The sequence below is a fragment of the Etheostoma spectabile genome, chromosome 3, assembly GCF_008692095.1.
Source record: "Etheostoma spectabile isolate EspeVRDwgs_2016 chromosome 3, UIUC_Espe_1.0, whole genome shotgun sequence".
Lineage (NCBI taxonomy): Eukaryota > Metazoa > Chordata > Actinopteri > Perciformes > Percidae > Etheostoma > Etheostoma spectabile.
This window is the reverse complement of record NC_045735.1, coordinates 20,595,418-20,613,471: the sequence shown is the minus strand read 5'-3', so window position 1 is coordinate 20,613,471 and position 18,054 is coordinate 20,595,418. Positions and strand designations below refer to the sequence as shown.

At 40.0% G+C, this 18,054-nt stretch overlaps 1 protein-coding gene across 12 annotated transcripts in view; it reads left to right on the top strand.

Annotated features, from left to right (window-relative positions):
• The window catches only part of frya (furry homolog a (Drosophila)), a 66,912-nt gene that overhangs the window by 21,265 nt on the left and 27,593 nt on the right, over positions 1-18,054 (top strand). For all 12 annotated transcript variants that reach the window (XM_032501990.1, XM_032502006.1, XM_032502015.1 and 9 more), the window contains exons 3-27: positions 2,316-2,369; positions 3,663-3,802; positions 3,937-4,027; positions 4,207-4,286; positions 4,388-4,468; positions 5,468-5,636; positions 6,372-6,464; positions 6,572-6,670; positions 7,297-7,398; positions 7,905-8,008; positions 8,634-8,742; positions 8,885-8,971; positions 9,206-9,377; positions 10,279-10,411; positions 10,677-10,784; positions 11,797-12,052; positions 12,221-12,403; positions 12,492-12,578; positions 13,105-13,364; positions 14,029-14,218; positions 14,476-14,600; positions 15,070-15,127; positions 15,323-15,414; positions 15,747-15,919; positions 16,418-16,578. In XM_032501990.1, coding sequence (XP_032357881.1) covers positions 2,316-2,369; positions 3,663-3,802; positions 3,937-4,027; positions 4,207-4,286; positions 4,388-4,468; positions 5,468-5,636; positions 6,372-6,464; positions 6,572-6,670; positions 7,297-7,398; positions 7,905-8,008; positions 8,634-8,742; positions 8,885-8,971; positions 9,206-9,377; positions 10,279-10,411; positions 10,677-10,784; positions 11,797-12,052; positions 12,221-12,403; positions 12,492-12,578; positions 13,105-13,364; positions 14,029-14,218; positions 14,476-14,600; positions 15,070-15,127; positions 15,323-15,414; positions 15,747-15,919; positions 16,418-16,578 — 3,207 coding nt within the window. The remainder of the gene's footprint in view (positions 1-2,315; positions 2,370-3,662; positions 3,803-3,936; positions 4,028-4,206; positions 4,287-4,387; positions 4,469-5,467; positions 5,637-6,371; positions 6,465-6,571; positions 6,671-7,296; positions 7,399-7,904; positions 8,009-8,633; positions 8,743-8,884; positions 8,972-9,205; positions 9,378-10,278; positions 10,412-10,676; positions 10,785-11,796; positions 12,053-12,220; positions 12,404-12,491; positions 12,579-13,104; positions 13,365-14,028; positions 14,219-14,475; positions 14,601-15,069; positions 15,128-15,322; positions 15,415-15,746; positions 15,920-16,417; positions 16,579-18,054) is intronic.

The window sequence follows — 18,054 nt, the reverse complement described above, 5'->3', positions numbered from 1 at the left end:
GTAATTTGTAGCACTGCCTTGTAGTTATTGGCATACAGATTTCCCTCCTGCTCCTCCTCATCATTCAGGTGAATTTGTTTAGCAACTGAATCTGTCATATTCATCGATCTGTAGTCAGTTTTAATTAATTTTTTAAATATATGAATTGTCATTTCATTGTGGCTGCTGTGGCCTTAAAGTTAGCGAAGCGAGTTTGGGACCAGGAGATCGCTGTTCAATCCACAGACCGACAGGATCAAATCTGGGTGGGGAAAGTGAAAGAGCAGCCTTTGCCCCTCCCTCATAACCGCCACTGAGGTGCCCTTGAGCAAGGCCCCTAACCCCAACTTCTCCAATGGAGCTACTCAGTGGCTAGCAGATCAGGCTGTGGTACTGATTTTCAGTAATTGTATACTGAAGATTTACTGTGATTATTAATTCTTAATTGTAGCACTTTTCGTCTTTTAAAGGGAGACACTACAGGTGAAAACATAATTTTTCAATTTTGAGTCTTCTTTCAGACTAGTCAAAAATAAAACATCCCAAATACACATTCAGGTATTTTCCTACAGTTTGTCTATTTGCGACTGTAGATTTCTCCTATCCCCAAATTTACCAAAAGTTAGGGACTGTAGGTTTTTTATTTAAGGGGCTATCAGACTTTTAATAGGTTTTTCTGTGAACCTCCAAAATGATTGGGATAAGATGCATGATCCTCCCCAACAATTTATTGATGCTTTACTGGTTTGCGCTTTGCAAAGATGTACAATTTCTTTTATTACTGCTTTATTTGCAAATTCATAGTTTCTGAAATCATAAAGCATTGAAAACTGCATTAGCGTACACTCAAGAGTTATATTGCCCTGTTTAGTAAGCTGGGCATTTTGAGCTATAGCTTTGTAGAGAACATTGGATTTTCCCAAATTGAATAAATCCTGCACATATAAACACAAAAAAACTGCTTTGCTAACTCACTCATGTTGTAACTATGGGATTTCCCAAACTGAACAAATCCCGCCCGCACATATAAACACAAAACTGCTTTGCTACCTCAGTCGTGTAACTAATATATCTGATACATCTGCTGGAAATAATAATTGTTAGTCATTAGCATGATTGCGGTACTGTTAGTTCAAAATTATCTAAAACACCAAAGTACAAAGACATTGCGGACGAGGCGCAAGCTTTTATTTGGAAAAGTAAAAGCTTGGGGTTGGCACCAGAGGGCATGAGACGGGAGGCATGAGACAGAAGGTCTCCAGTCTGCAGCCATGCCCAACTCTGCCGAGACTGAGAGCTAAATGGGAAAATATGCAGTTTTATATTGCTGTTCTCCCCACCAGACTCCATCAACAAAGAATATTTTCATATATTAGCTAATAATATTATATAATCTATTTTCCTCCTGTGGTCCATTCCATAAATACCGAACGGCCCCTTAGCTTCACATAACGCCTCATTTGCATATTTAAACATACAAATTCAGAAAACTTGTAATTCTAAGAATACTTTTCTCAGTGTAAGTGGTCAACTGGGGAAGTTTTATGGTGAGCGGTCTATAATATTTTACCCTATTTACGTGCAGTGTCTTGCAAAATGTATGGAAATTTTGCAATACATATCTTTTATGGCCGTTTTAAGTCTATCAACACAGACATTTACATTGATAGTATGGCGTTATAATTTATTTGCCTCGGTGTACGGTGGAGTGGGTAAGACTGTTTTTTAATGGCAGGCAAGCAGATACCATTGACTTGCGCTAGCCTAGCACCAGCAAACTCTGCAACTGGAAGGATTTGATGAAACGTGTTGAAATGGTCTCCACTGATAAACACCACAGTGGATAACTTGGAAATGAGGTCCTATGTTCAAAACTCTGAACCACCCCTTTAATGTTTTATTCTGGTGTTTCAATTGAGATGTCATCCAGGGTTCAAGGCCTTTTAAAGATGTTACAGACTCAGCCTTTAATTACTCAAAAATAGGATGTGCTACTAATGATATATAGAAGTCAGGAGAAGACCCAGGAGTTCAACCCAAATCCTTCATGAAGGTCTTCATCTCTTATGATTGAAGACTGTAATAATGGGCGCTGTCATGAATGTCCCATCTCTAATATCTGACTCTTCCTGCTCATGCCTGGCATTAGACAGATTGATGGCTCTCTCATTAGCTGGGCTCTAATGAGTCCCCGTTCAAAAATACTCCACACTGTTTCTGGCCAGGGAGTTACGAGATTCGGACCAAACTTGAGAGAACATTGCCAGTTTGACTTTGTACAAATAAAAAAAAACTAGAAAAGTTGTAAAATGACTCCCTTTTTTCTGTGTTTTCAGGAGAAGCCATTAACAAAGTCACTGCAGAGGGGAGAAGATCCTCAGTTTGACCAAGTAAGTGATGAGAAAAAGAACTGCATGATATATATTTTTTTGTTATTGCAAAATCAACTGGCGCAATGAACACATCGTGAAAGGCTGCGACATATTGCGACAGACACGCAGAGATTTTTTGAGTCAGTTGAAAGAAAATATGAATAGAAAACTGCACTTTAAAATGTAAGTGTCATGCTCTTTTTAATGGTGCCTTTTATATCCAATTCAATGTTCAATTTATTAAATAAAAGATAGTCATTCCTTTCAAGTCCAACAAGCAAGTTGTGTTTTCCCAGAAGCCCAAAAGCAGCAGAAATGCAGAACTGAGTACACTTATAACCATTTATTGCAAATAATATCGTTAACGCGATATATAACAACGTTATTGCATATCGCATATTTTCCTTGTATTGGGCAGCCCTAATGAGAATTAGAAATATAACAGTGGCTGTTAGCAAAACCAAAGTAATCTAAAAGTGATGTACTGAGCTGATGAAGTTAAATAACCTTACTGCACAAGATGACATTTTGGTGTTGAAATTGTAACCCGCAAGCGATTATATAAAAGACCATCAATGAACTGTTTTGCCTCTCCTTGTGAGCACCTAGGCATGTAGGTAGGTAGGTAGGGAGGTTTTTAAATACTGCTCTAGTATGATGCACTGTAACTTGAAAGATCTGATGGGTGAAAGCCCTGCTCACATCCCAAAAGCTCTTTCAGATTCAGTCCAGGGCCGGAGTGTTTACCTGCCATTGGCTCTGCACTAGGTGTGTCCAGCAGGTCTTTTGCTCTGCAGAGAAGGCTCTTTCACAGCCACAGAGGTGTGTTTGTGCTGCTGCGTGAGGCCATTCAGCAGCCACACAGAGCCAGGATTCTTCTCCGGCCTCGTGCTGAATGAAGGGCTCACTGTGTTCCCAAGCCCGGCCAGACTCTCCTCCCTTCCTGTGTGCGCGGCCCATCCCACTCGTTCCTTCCTTTCCCTCTCCCTCCCCTCAAGACTGAGGGAGGCTGCCCCATGGGCACCTTGTCTCTCTCCATAGTCCCAATGAGGTCCAGTTCACCCTTCAGTCTCATCTCTTACCATAAATGTAGCTTTGGAATTTACTTAAAAGCTCCCTCATTTCCTCAGTTCCTCAGTTCAAAAATAGGAAACATAATGAGACGTCAATTATTTCTCTCGTGCAGCTCAAAGTTTTGTGTAAATTCCTGTACAAATAAACAAAGGAAACACTGATTACTATCTCTTACTTTGGTATGTTAACTGCCAAAGACAAACATGCATTTGCACCATGTACGTCTTCTTCTTCCAGCTGATAAGCACCATGAGCTCCTTGGCTGAGTACTGTCTCCCCTCCATCCTGCGCACGTTGTTCGACTGGTACAAAAGACAAAATGGACTAGATGAGGAGTTGCACGAGTACCGGCCAAGAGCCAACACCAAGTCCAAGAAGTGAGAATCATTAAATTGATTACTGCATGCAACAATGAGCCACTTCTAGGGAATGTAAAGAAGCAGTGGGGCAGCTCACATGTACTGTATGATTGTAGCAAACTTGTCGCTTCTGTTTTTTCTCTCTGTAACAGCGATGAGCAGCAGAAAGATTATCTACTTGAAAGGAGGGATTTGGCCATCGACTTCATCTTCTCTCTTGTACTTATAGAAGTATTGAAACAGGTGACTTGACTTAACTGTTGCACACAAAAGCTGCTAAGTTTATGTCATTATGTCATGCTATAAAACTTAAATAGAGCTATTATGAGTTACTACTGCTGAAAAAGGAAAAAAAATATCATGTTATGATATGTTCTTGAACATTCATTCTCATCCCAGTATTTCTCCTGATTTTAAACTAGATGCCGCTCCACCCGGTCCTTGACAGTTTGGTCAATGAAGTCATTAATTTGGCATTTAAGCACTTTAAACACAAAGAAGGGTAAGCTCTTGATTTTTTTTATTAACACTGTTCCTTCTTTCTGTCAGTTTTAAGTATCTTTAAGGTTTGTTTTTCTCTGCCTCATGTTGTGTTTCCTGCAGGTATCATGGTCCGAACACTGGCAACATGCACACTGTAGCAGACCTTTATGCTGAAATCATAGGAGTATTAGCTCAGTCCAAGTAAGTAGCAAAGACAGAACAATGGTTATATAATAGAACATTATTGTTGCGGTCTTGATTGGCTCGTAAATCTTCACTTACTGCTCTGTTGGGTTTTGGTTTCATGCCACATCATAATGGTGTGTTACCATTCCTCATGCCTTTCTGCAAAACATCTCATCTGGAACAGACACAAGAGACGACACACTTTTGGACAGGTCCCCTTCACACCAAACTAGGACTGGAAATTGATGTTTGTTTATTTGAGGTTTTCAGATCATCGCAGCAAGGAACATACCCTTAAAATAGAGATAGGCTGGGTGAGAACACAGCATACCTTCTTTCCAAAGTGTGCTCTGCTTAATTTTCTGCAGGAGATATTTCAGTCAGAGAGTTCTTTACTTTTCTCTAAGTTCAGGAAAGAAAAAAAACATATGTTTCTGTGAACTGAAATGATTTAGGTATAAATCATAGTTGGATTTGCAGTATCTGCAAAGAGATTGATGCTGTGTTGAAGATGTTTACATGTGGTTTCTCAACCACTGTTTGTGTCTGAATAAAGGATAACAAATGCTCCTCCTATGATTAAGATGCAGAAACAGCTGTATTCCGTTTCACTACCAGGCACGATGGAAGAGGTTAAGAGATGCTCATAGTAAGCTCCCGTGGGGAATTATCTTCTAAATTTAGACCAGCTGAAGAATTCCATCTCTGGTTCAATTTGGGCAAGGGATCAGGTGCTAGGCAAGGAGTTCGTCTTGGGGCACAGACTCAGAGTCTGCATACTGAGGGTAAGACGACGGGATGGTATTTTTGGGAGGCATGCTCCCTGAATATTGTCTGTATTTCACTGCGTCACAACTCTGAAGTGAAGGCATCTTTTTGTGGATGTGCTGATTTAGGATTTGTCTGACTGAGCTATACAACCATGTCTTTATATAGAATCTCATTTAGTTTTCTCTCTCTCTCTCTCTCTCTCCTCTCTCTCTCTCTCTCTCTCTCTCTCTCTCTCTCTCTCAGGTTTCCTGCTGTGAAGAAGAAGTTTATGACTGAGCTAAAGGAGCTGCGGCAGAAAGAGCAGAGTCCTTATGTAGTCCAGAGTACTATAACCCTTATCATGGGGGTCAAGTTCTTCCGAATTAAGATGTATCCTGTCGAAGATTTTGAAGCCTCTTTTCAGTTCATGCAGGTACAGCAATCTATACCAGCTATAATCTATACCAGGGGTCTTCAACATTGTTTAGGCCAAGGACCCCAAACCTGAAATAGACAAGCAGGGACCCCCTACTACATGTATTGTATAACATTGATTGTATAATAAACTGGGTCTGCAATAGCGTGTAGGGTGGCGTAAAACCTTCCCACATACCTTTTTATGGTGCCCTATAATACTAAGCCAATAAAATAATCATCATTATGTTTAACATACATGCAGAAGGCACAGTGAATCCATGACCTGTATCTGTGAGTGGCTACCTTACAGGCCAGTAAGCACATCATCAATGTTGTTGAGGTTGAATAGGCCGATTTATCTTTGAAGATTTAATATTGAATATTTCTGATCTAGACTCTATAATGTTTCCAAATGGTTATCATAAACCTGTCTTGCTGCAGTATACACTGATTTTATGTTGTAAGCTAGAGATTCACACTTTATTTTTTTTCTTGTTTTTTTCCGTCTTAAACATAGGCTTACATGACCATTATGTAGAAATATGTACATGATTTTCTCAGGGCTGTTTGCTGCCAATGATCTTGGTTATGTTTGCCATCAGCTTTGACATGTAGTTTGTTGATTTGTACATTCAGTTTGGACCATGCAGTATCAAGTCTGTTACTCTCTTGGGTAAACACTCTGTACATGTATAGTAGTGATACACCTTTTTATTGCCTGTTTAATCATTTACTACTCTCGTTTCTACAGGAGTGCGCCCAATATTTCCTGGAAGTCAAGGACAAGGACATTAAGCATGCCTTGGCTGGTCTCTTTGTTGAAATTTTGGTTCCTGTTGCAGCAGTAAGTTGTTTTCCTCCAGTGTGTGTTGAATGCATTACACAGTATTTCATCTGCATTGTAAAATGTAAATGTGTCTTGTCATGTGACCGTGTGTGATGTTGTCCTAGGCCGTGAAGAATGAAGTGAACGTACCCTGCCTGAGGAACTTTGTGGACAGCTTGTACGACACAACCCTGGACTTGTCCTCCAGAAAGAAGCACTCTCTGGTTAGTCGATGGGTAGAAAACAAACTGACAATGATTGTCGGCCCTGTTAGTTTTTGTACACTTCTGCTATCACTCTGACACCCTCTACTGCTTGCTCAGATTTCCTTGATTCCTCTGTGACTCTTCATGCATTTCATGGTCACTCTCGTGTAATGCTCTCTTACAATGTCATTGTCCACACCAGAAATCATTTATGAGGGAAGACAGGCTACCATTTCAAAGTATAAAAAAAGAGCACGGAAGCAGTGGAGTATATACAGTCTGTTACATTCCAATAAAGCTTTTCACCACAGCAGTTCACGGTGAAATGGAAAGACAACAACCCTCATGGAACATCAGTTTGCTCTTACAGAAGTGCTACATTCCCCTGAGGCGATTATGGCAGAAAGCCACATTTTATGAGCGGTGCAGTGTCATCGTAACGCATAACAAAAGGAGGAAACCTCATTATGTCTTCAAAAAAAAGAGATAATGTGAAATTCCTCAAATTATCCACTCAGAGGATAAACTTAAATATTAAAGGTGTCTTCAACTTTCCTATCCAACAAAAGGCCAGAAAAGCCCAAAAAGTAATCCTTAAAAAAAAAAGAAGAAAGAACCCTAAACACTAACCTTTCTCCACACAGGCGTTTTACCCGTTGGTGACGTGTCTGCTGTGTGTCAGCCAGAAACAGTTCTTCCTCAACAGATGGCATGTCTTCCTCAACAACTGTCTCTCAAATCTGAAGGTAACCAGCAGCCTTTACTTCAGACTACAGGGGTCTTTATTTATCATAGAGGACTATAAAGTCATAAAGGTTGTGTGTATCAAATGTGCTCAATGATCTACACTCCTAAGAGGAGTAAGTAAGTAAATTAGTATCAAATGTGCATCTCTGTTGCCCATAATGTTTTTCACCGCTTCAGTTTTCAATCAGAATTGTGCTGTGTACATTGTTACTTGGTATTTAATTCAATGTGTGGTGTGATAACAGTGCACTAAATTATTTGGACAGTAATTCTACAGTAACTATTCTCATCAGCGATTAATATTTGTAGTATATGAGCGGAGCGGGGTAACAATAATGACCTCTGTAAATATTAGGGGTGCATGATTCAGAAAATGTCAGGATTCAATTTGATATTGATTTTTAGGTTTATGATTGGAAAATTGTCAATGTGAATCAATTTTTTGCCATTTGTTGCAACATTTTTCTGTCATTGATTTTGTTTTGTACTTGTAATTGCATTACAGAACAGAGACCCTAAAATGGCTCGTGTTGGATTGGAGTCCCTGTATCGCCTGCTGTGGGTCTACATGATCAGAATCAAGTGTGAGAGCAACACTGCAACACAGGGGTAAATATCTCCTTGACCTCAGCCAAACATGAAGGATGCATTGGATTGCATTCACAATTTCTTCCTCAGATGTTCATTTCCAGTGGACGAGGACAATTTTTCACTTTCTCACATAGGTCTTTTAAAATCTTTTGACAGTTATGTCTCAGTAAATAATTGTGAGAAGCCGATGGGCTGAAACACGTTTTGTTGGTACTAAAAATATTTCTGTATTTAAGTTAAGAACAAAAAAGGGAATTCATGTAGCAGTTTTACAACACTCTGTCCTTTTTACTGATTTTATTGGTGTTTGCGGAAAGAGGAATGCTCTGTTTATTTTATGTCCTGGGGTCAGGCCTGCACCAGATCGTCGCTGTCGATGGCCCACAGGTTTATCAGCAGCATTAAAGACGGTATTATGAGTCTGAGCCCTCATGAGGAATCCCAAACGGGCCAGCCAGACTTTTGAAATGTGTTAATTAGGCTCAAAATAAACTTGTCCTTAAAAAAAAACCTTCTCTCAAGCAATGGAGGACTGGCCAAACCAATTCAAACAGTTTTTATGTGATTTTACCAACCTTTAAAAACTTTGTAAATTGCTTGTTTAAGGTATCCTCATAACGTGTTCTTTTCTTTGTATCCACAGTCGCCTCAACACCATTATAACAACACTTTTCCCCAAAGGATCCCGCAGTGTGGTCCCAAGAGACATGCCTCTCAATATCTTTGTCAAAATCATCCAGTTTATTGCACAGGTAAACACAACAGTGTGCTATACTGAAGTGTAGATAAGTCACACTGTCACACAAATGATATTTCAAGTAACTCTCAGTTAAAACAAATAGTTGGTTCAAAACATCATATTAAACATGTCTCTTCTTATGTCTTTCATAACAGGAAAGGCTTGATTTTGCCATGAAAGAGATCATCTTTGACCTTCTTTGTGTTGGGAAACCCGCAAAGGCCTTTAGTCTTAACCCAGAGGTACGCATTCAATATTTAATGATGTGTTGATAGAAAAATGTAAATCAGCGTTTGTAATTCTCTGACAGTGATAATACTTTGCTTTCCTTTTCCATTATTAGAAAGAACTAGCTCTTGCTACTTTTTGCATTTTCTTCATGTGTTGTTTCAATGTCAGTTTCCCCGCAGGACTAATAATTCAATATTGTAAATTGATAAACAAACAGCTGAACCTTGGGTTTCTTTTCTGTGCAGAGAATGAATATTGGTCTGAGAGCATTCCTGGTCATAGCCGATAAACTGCAGCAGAAGGACGGCGAGCCTCCCATGCCTAACACTGGTTGCACTTTACCTTCTGGGAATACACTCCGAGTGAAGAAGACATACCTGAGCAAAACGCTGACAGATGAGGAGGCCAAAGTCATTGGTGAGTGAAACAGACCGTGGTCACGAATGTTGAGAAGGCCATGCTCAGAATAGCAAATGTGGAATGAAATGGATATTTATTATTATTTATTTTATTTGTTAGAGACCATGTCCAATTTTGAACATAAAGGCTGCCGTTTGATGCATTGTGTCAGAGTTAGCCTTAGGCTAATTTACATCTGCAGTCCCTAGGCACGGCACAGTTTAAATCCAACAGTAAAAACATGACAACATCCAACAAAATAACAACACAGATCACAAGTCCTAAATCAATATAATGCACATTGTGACACACACACACACACACGTAAACACAAGTACACACCTGATCAACACCATGTTGAAAAACGTAAAAGTAAAGAAATATAATTTTAAACAAAGTAGGATGTTAGTGGTTGCTGAGATTGGTTTTTCAATAATGTTTTAATTGAAATGTGAAGCTTGTAAGGGAACTACAGGTTTTTATGTTTTCTGGAATAGCCTTCCAATGAATGATGGCTTTAACTGAAAATGCTGACTGTCCAAAGGTTGTATAACAAAAAGGTACAATGCAGTTATGTATGGAGGCTGTTCTGGCAGATCTTACAGAGCTAACCAAACAGAGATAGACAAAATCATGTTTAACAATTGTAAAAGAAAGGAAAAAAATAGATAAAAACACAGACATTATACACAAACATACTGTAGATAATAAAATTCATCAAAAAGGAGGAGTTTGAGCATTAGGAAGAAGCATAATGCTCATATAGTCCTGTCCAAACTTTACAATAGTATACAGTATTATTACAAAAGAAACAAATATAAATGTATATACAACATAACAAAATGAAGTGAAATAATGCACTTTTGCAGATGAGTAACAGTGATATCAAATGTTTTTCCTCTGTCATCTTCATTTCCAGGCATGTCACAGTATTATTTCCATGTGCGAAAGGCTATTGACAACATCCTCAGACACCTGGACAAGGAGGTGGGACGCTGCATGATGCTGACTAATGCTCAGATGTTGAACAAAGAGCCTGAGGACATGATCACGTAGGTGTACACATCGATGTGTCATCCTAACTGCCAAAACATTTCAAGTTAGAGAAACAAGCCCATCATTTAACTCACCCTGAACTTTATTTAACCATGACGTGACAATGTGGTTATCTGGGACAATGCTTGCTTGATCAGATACAGATAGATAGACAATAAAAGAAAAAATACTAAATAAAAAAACAACAACACAATTACACTTGACAGACAAACACATTGAGAGCCAGCGTTTGCAGTTGACCTACAGATCTGATCTTTTCAGAGGTGAAAGGAAGCCTAAGATTGACTTGTTCAGGACGTGTGTCGCTGCCATTCCTCGCATCCTGCCTGACGGGATGTCCAAGCCGGAGCTCATAGACCTGCTCTCTCGGTGAGTCGCCTCTTTTGGGGAAAACCCCTCTGTAAGGAATACAAGGCACACTCTCTGACTGTCATCACATAATAATTAACTAGAGATCGAATCAAGTGGTATTAATCTTTGTGGTTTGGAGAAACAAACGTTCAGACTAACCTGAAGTTCCTGCTACACCAGTTTGTGTCTCAAAGCCTTTTTCATTGTAGGCAGCCAAATGCGATTATGTTTTCTTAAGCTAAAGTATCCACATGATAGGTCATGACACATTTTTTTTTAACTCTTTTATTTATTTAACAGAAGGTATTTCACTGAACAATCTCCATAACAAAAAGAAAGGAAAAAGGGCGGGGGCGCTACTCTCTCTTTACATCCTTTGATCCATTCTTATAAGAGCAGCTGAGAGCACGACCCATCTTATCTCTTGTATACAGTCCATTGTCTCCAGGGGATCATGGGTCCTTGCTCTAGTCCTTAGATAATGAGTCAGTTTCTCCATGGGATATATTTCCTCAACAATGTCCAGCCACAGTTCTGGACTTGGAGGGTGACATTTCAACCAGCTTCTTGTGATAGCCTTTTTACATGCAAGTATCAGGATTTTGAATAGATAGATGTCCTTCCGACACACTTTATTATTTTACTGTGTTTAAAACAATGTAAATATGAAGCTTCATTTTTGGTTTCTGTTTTTAAATGTTTGAAGATTAAGAATCCGGGACTATTTTAAAAATGTGTCAGAATGGCATCTGAAAAACCTTGTGTCTGATGAAAACACATCATGCACTCACAATCCATACATTTCCTACTTGTAATGATAATTTTGTGATTAGATGTGAGGCAACTGGAAGCTTGACAACGTATCTTATAATATGCAGCAGACACATTTAAGGGGGTCAAATTCCTGCCTGTCAGGTAATCTTTAGGCTAAATTGATCTGAAATGTAACCTACTTATTGGTAGTAAATAAGGGACTTCATTTTATTCCTATAGAGATTTCATTTTGGTCTTTCTTTGTCTTCTTTGTCAGATTGACAATCCACATGGATGACGAGCTGCGACTTATAGCCCAGAATTCCTTGCAAAGCCTGCTGGTTGATTTCTCTGACTGGCGGGACGACGTTCTGTTTGGATTCACTAACTTCCTGTTACGTGAGGTCCAAGACACTCACCAGGGACTGTTGGACACGTCCCTCAAATTACTGCTGCAACTGCTCTCACAGTGGAAACTAACCCTGGCCGCACCAGGGAAGAGCAATGACACCGCTAAAATACACACAGCCGAGGTACGTGCCTTTGTGTCAGTAATGCCTGGAAAAAACTAATCCCAATTTTAGTTTGTTTCTGCTCTAACAAATGTGACAAATAGATAGAAATCTAATGTATAAAGGTGTCACTTTAATCATGCAACCGTAAAATCAGCTTATGTTTTATTTTGGCTTTTTATGTGACAGCTGCTGCAGACGAGCTCAAGTCTGAAGATCCCTGCAGAGCGAGGTCCCCACTCCACTGTGCTGCATGCTGTGGAGGGATTGGCGCTCGTGCTGCTCTGCTCCTGTCAGCTGAGCACCCGCAGACTCGCCATCGCCATACTCAAAGAGATACGAAGTCTCTTTATGACCATCGGACAGTCTGAGGTCAAATGAGACAGAGTTAAATTCAGGTGACAGAATATAGGAAAGTTGGATGTTTACAGATTGTGTTTCTATGCTTTGTCAACTGCAGGATGATGATAAACCAATGATAGAGATCATGGACCAGCTCAGCCCTGTAATCCTGGAAAGTTATGTCAACATTGCAGTCTCTGACACAGTAAGTTGTTAAGATTTGTTCATTGTCAAAGTGGCATGCTCATTACTTGCGTCAGCTGCAGAAATTCAAACTCCTATATTGTAAAGATAAAGTGTCAATTAAACATCAAGCCATGTGGCATCTAGTTCACAAAACAGTAAATGCATGTTATGTTGACTGCAAAACAGAAGCTTGGTTTAGTGATCTAGCATGTATAAACTCCTGGAAAACAGCTGGAACAGAGCAGCTGTTGACCTCTGGACTCTCACTTATGTAACCATTAAGCTGTCTACGTGATGCGTAAGACTCAAGATTTATTGAGAACTGGATAATATGATGAATGTCCTTATATGCTTTAACAAATTGTGTTTCTAAATATACTGTGTGATTCTCCGATGTGGGATTTCCTTTAATAATTTTCACATTTCAGTAATTATTCTTAAGCGTGAGTATGAAAAGAGAGATGGAAGACATGTTGCTGTTTGGATATCTAGTTCAGTCATGGCCTCTGACCCTTGACTCTGTTGTCCCACTTGTTTGTTTGCAGGCGACCCTGCCAGCTGGCCACCACGTGGACCTTCAGTGGCTCGTGGAGTGGAACGCACTGCTCGTAAACAGTCATTATGACATAAGAAGCCCATCCCACGTGTGGATCTTTGCCCAGTCGGTGAAGGACCCATGGGTGCTCTGTGTATACAGCTTCCTCCGACAGGACAACCTGCCCAAACACTGCCCCACAGCTCTCAGCTACGCCTGGCCCTACGCCTTTACTCGAATGCAGATGCTCATGCCACTGGTAGACACAAAGTAAGTGTCCTCGACCATTCAGTGCTTCTATTTTCTGTACATCCTGACTTAACGTTCCTGTTTTAAGTATAGCCACCTGATACCAGTTCCCCCTTGCAGATGATAAACTTCTCCTCGAGATCACATGTTGAAAACAGCTCAGATTATAGCTGTAATCAGGCCTTAAAAGTCAGGCCTAGTTCGGCCCAAGCCCAACAAGAACATTTTGATTGACAGCTTTTTCAAAGCCCAAACCTGTTTACAGCCCGACATTAATCAAATGTGCGTAAGCACACAGCTCTTTTGCCTTTTGTCCAGAATGAGTCGTTTATAAGGTTTTTAACATCATTTATTCTAGGCTATAGGCCACTGGGAAGTCGGAACAATGAAATAAAATAAGTCCTTAGTAACATCATAACATCTCAGCGCTATATATAGGCCTAGGCATAAACTTACTCACTTAGGCCTAATTGCTAGCGGCCAGCCTCCATTTCACCTCCTCAGCATCCATTTTTGCGTTAATTGAAACGCATCACCTGACCACTCATTTACCACGCAACCCGGAGCGCAAGCCAGAGTTAGTGTAAAATCATAGAAATCAATAGCCAATCCGTTGGGTTTGGGCAAAGATCTTCAGCTCTAGCTCAGATAAAAATGATTCTTTTCTTTTTGTATGATTCACCAGTAACCCAGTTTATGCAAAGAAGACCAGCACATCTGTCAGTGGGGACAATTACATAACCCTGTGGAGAAACTATCTGATCCTTTGCTTTGGGGTTGCCAAGCCAAGTATCATGAGCCCGGGCCATCTGAGAGCATCGACACCTGAGATCACAACGCCCACGCTCGAGAGCAGTGTCAGCTACGATAACAAGGTAGCTGCCTCCCTGTCCTCTGACCTTATTCATTCCCTGAATGCTTTGTCTTTCCATGATCAGGTGTTCATGTACAGAGCTTGTTGACATTCAAACTCAAAGCATCAAATGACACAGCAGCTACCTTACATGCATGGAACAGGACGCTGATATATATTTTTAACTGTACAGACACTTATCTGAATGCAGCCCTGTGTAATTAGTGGGGTTCAAGCACTTATTTGTCTGACTGAACCGTGGATGCTTGATTGTTTCAGGTTATCGGGAGCCCATCTGTGGCTTGGCTTCTGAAGCAGTTGGTTCCACTGATGAGGGCAGAGAGCATCGAGTTGACAGAGTCATTAGTTCTGGGCTTTGGTCGCACCAATTCCCTAATATTCAGGTATATCAGAAAGTTATAAGAATTTTCTTTGCCCTAACAAACCAATTTTCACATCAGTTTTTTGATTAACTGATGGTTTCAAAGATGGATAGCAGCACAGCATCATAATATGTTTGCTGCTTTCGTATTTATTTTGTCTCTTAATGGGACAGGAAAAGTCAAATTAATGTCAGAGCACAATCCATTATTTTTTCTGCAGTCAAAGTGCATGCTGACCTGTATGTGGGTGGATTTAATGTGGAGATAAACGGGATTATAGTCGAGTGGTGCCTTGTTGGGATTTACAGCCGCATCTACGTTGTTTCCTAAAAATCTGATTTTCAGCTCAAATCTAATTTCTTTAAAAATAACAATAGTCTTACTGAAGTTTAGTTGTCCATTTAACTGAACGTAGAGTATATGCAGTAGTTGTTTGATAAAGCATTTTATCTCACTGTGACTTGTTTATATGTTCACTGGCTGCACACAGGGAACTTGTGGAAGAGCTACACCCTCTAATGAAAGAAGCGTTAGAACGAAGACCGGAGGTTGGTTGATTTGATTTACAGCACCGTACACAACACAAACAAGCTATATACAGTTGTATTTCATTTGTAAACTACACAGTGGGCAGTAATGTTACCAGAGAGTGTATCCGAAAATGTCAGACACTAAATATGGATTGATTGTATTATTACCAGGACTTTTTGTCATTCAGGATTTTTCTCAATGGTTTTCTGCAGAACAAGAAGCGGCGTGAACGCCGAGACCTGCTGAGACTGCAGCTGCTGCGGATCTTTGAGCTGCTGGCTGATGCAGGTGTCATCAGTGACAGGTTAGTGTAGCTTCAGTTGACACATTTCAGCCTCACACTGCACAGTATCACACTAACTGTACACAGGAGGGGAGCATACACTAGGTAAGATAACGAAACAGGATCATCAAGATATAACCTTTGTGCTACATACAGTACCAGTCAGAAAGTGTGGACACACTTTCCTATTCACTTGAATGAGAAAATGTGTCCAAACCTCTGACTGGTACCGTACCTCATAGTGAATTGCTTTGGTACAGTTTGTGTGTTGACAAATGTTTGAAAAGCAGTTGAAATATAACTGTTTGGTTTGTAATTTCTTTTCATTGTTTGTCTCCCTGTTTTTCTTAAAGCACAAATGGAGCTCTGGAACGTGACACCCTGGCCTTGGGCGCTCTGTTCCTGGAGTATGTGGATCTCACCCGGATGCTCCTGGAAGCTGAGAATGACAAAGATGCAGAGATCCTCAAGGACATCCGAGCTCACTTCAGCGCCATGGTGGCCAACCTCATCCAATGTGTACCAGGTACTCAGAAAAGATTCTCGCTGAAAGGCTTTTCTTGTCAGACCACTCTTCTGTCACTGACAATGCTCTGCAGGTCCGATTGATACGTTACTGAATACATGTCTCTTATATGAATGCCTGATACTCTCCATCTGTGCTTTTATCAAATTGTGGATTGTGAATTATATATTAGGCTGCCATTTGGCTTATGTTAGCAGCACAGCACATGGAGCACAAGACTCCTGACAATGATCTTGATTTGGACGTAGCCCAAGGGGAGTAGATCCAAAAATAGCGCAGCTTAAGGACAGAGCAGGTGATGACTCATTGGTTGCCAAGCCTTCACAAGTCCCAAATGAATGTCCAATGAACTGTCAAGGGACATCAACATCTTATAAGCCCGTTGGAATATGCACTTTTATTGGTTAATTAAGAGTTTAAGATACTTGAATATTTCGGCTGACTCTTCACTCTCTCGATGAGCAGAGCTATAACGGGCTTTCTTGTCTCCCTCCCCAGTCCACCACAGGCGCTTCCTGTTTCCACAGCAGAGCCTGCGCCATCACCTCTTCATCCTCTTCAGCCAGTGGGCCGGCCCTTTCAGCATCATGTTCACCCCTCTGGACCGCTACAGTGACAGGAATCACCAGATCACAAGATATCAATATTGTGCCCTAAAGGTGATGCAATCTATTGCTTTCCACAAACTTTTACATATATTGATAATTCCCCCTAATGCATAGTAGGAACAGAAACCTGTATATTGGCAGCGGATTGGTCGGTCTTTAGTCAATTACAAAGTGCACAATAAATCCACAAATGTCGTCTGCCGTTGAAGAATTATATGGTAAAATATGTTTTTGGGAACCTAACAATGTCATCTATTTTGTTGACCGACAACCTGTTATGAACCAAGAGGCCACCTTTTGCTATCTGAGTTTGTATAAATCCCATTGTTAAAAGGAGCCCCTGAATCACTCAAAGAAAAATCTCACACCTGATCTCTGCTAGCCAAGTGGTTACTTTAAAGGTCCCATGGCATGAGTTTTTTTTAAAACATTAATATGCATTCCTCCAGTCTGCCTATAGTCAAGGCCACACCCCACCCTCCACCTTGCCCAACACAATGTCAGCATGGTGCATGGATACATGAAGCAGTAGTGCATTAGACATAGTGGCTCATATGTCTAATGCTTTTTGAAAACGTAAGGCTTTTTTCTTCATAAAACATGTCGGACACAGTGTTTGGCAAGTTACTTTTAAAAAGTAATAATAGTTACAGTTGCTAGTTAATTCTTCCAAAAAGTAAGTAAATTAAATACTCAGTTACAAATTATAAAAGAAACTAGGTACTTCAGAAAGTAACTAATGCGTTACTTTCAAGTAAATTGTTAAATGCTCAAATCTGACCCCACCTTTTTAATGGAACTTAAAATACTTGCGCATGTTCAGTTATTTATGGTACATCTGAATATTATTATGAAATGTACACCTAATACAAACAAACTATATATATATTATTATTATTATTTGCACTACAAAGAGTATACATATATATATGTATATATATACACTGTTTGCAGTGCAAATAACATTATTTATGTGCTAACAGTATCTATGCGCTTGTCGCGTAACCAAGGTAAAGAAAGTCTTTGCTTCTCGGCTTAGAGATCAAGTTGGTGTGATGAAAAAAAACAGCTTCAATTATAGTAACGCAACGCATTTTTTCGGCAGTAACGGTAACCGCGTTATTAAGGTGGTAAGAGTAATCAGATTACTCGTTACTGAAAAAAGTAACGCCGTTATTTATAACACTATACAATTTTATTCATTTACATTAGTAAGCTACAAGACAGAGTCTTTCAGAACATGACATGCGCGAAAGAGAAATAAAAAAATGAACACTACAACGTCATTGTACCCAGCACTTCTGCAAATGCACTTCTGAATGTGTCTCTGTCGCCAGCACATTTTAAACCAAACTGACGCCCATGCTCTTCCTACTTCTATCTCAAGGTCTAAAGAAAGAACAGACGTAGTAGGTTGTTAAACATGAGTGCTGCAGTTTAACGTCACATAGTAAGACTTGTGAACTAAACATGTACTTCCTGCTACCATTCTATGTGCAGTGTTGCCCATTGCAACTGTTGACTTTG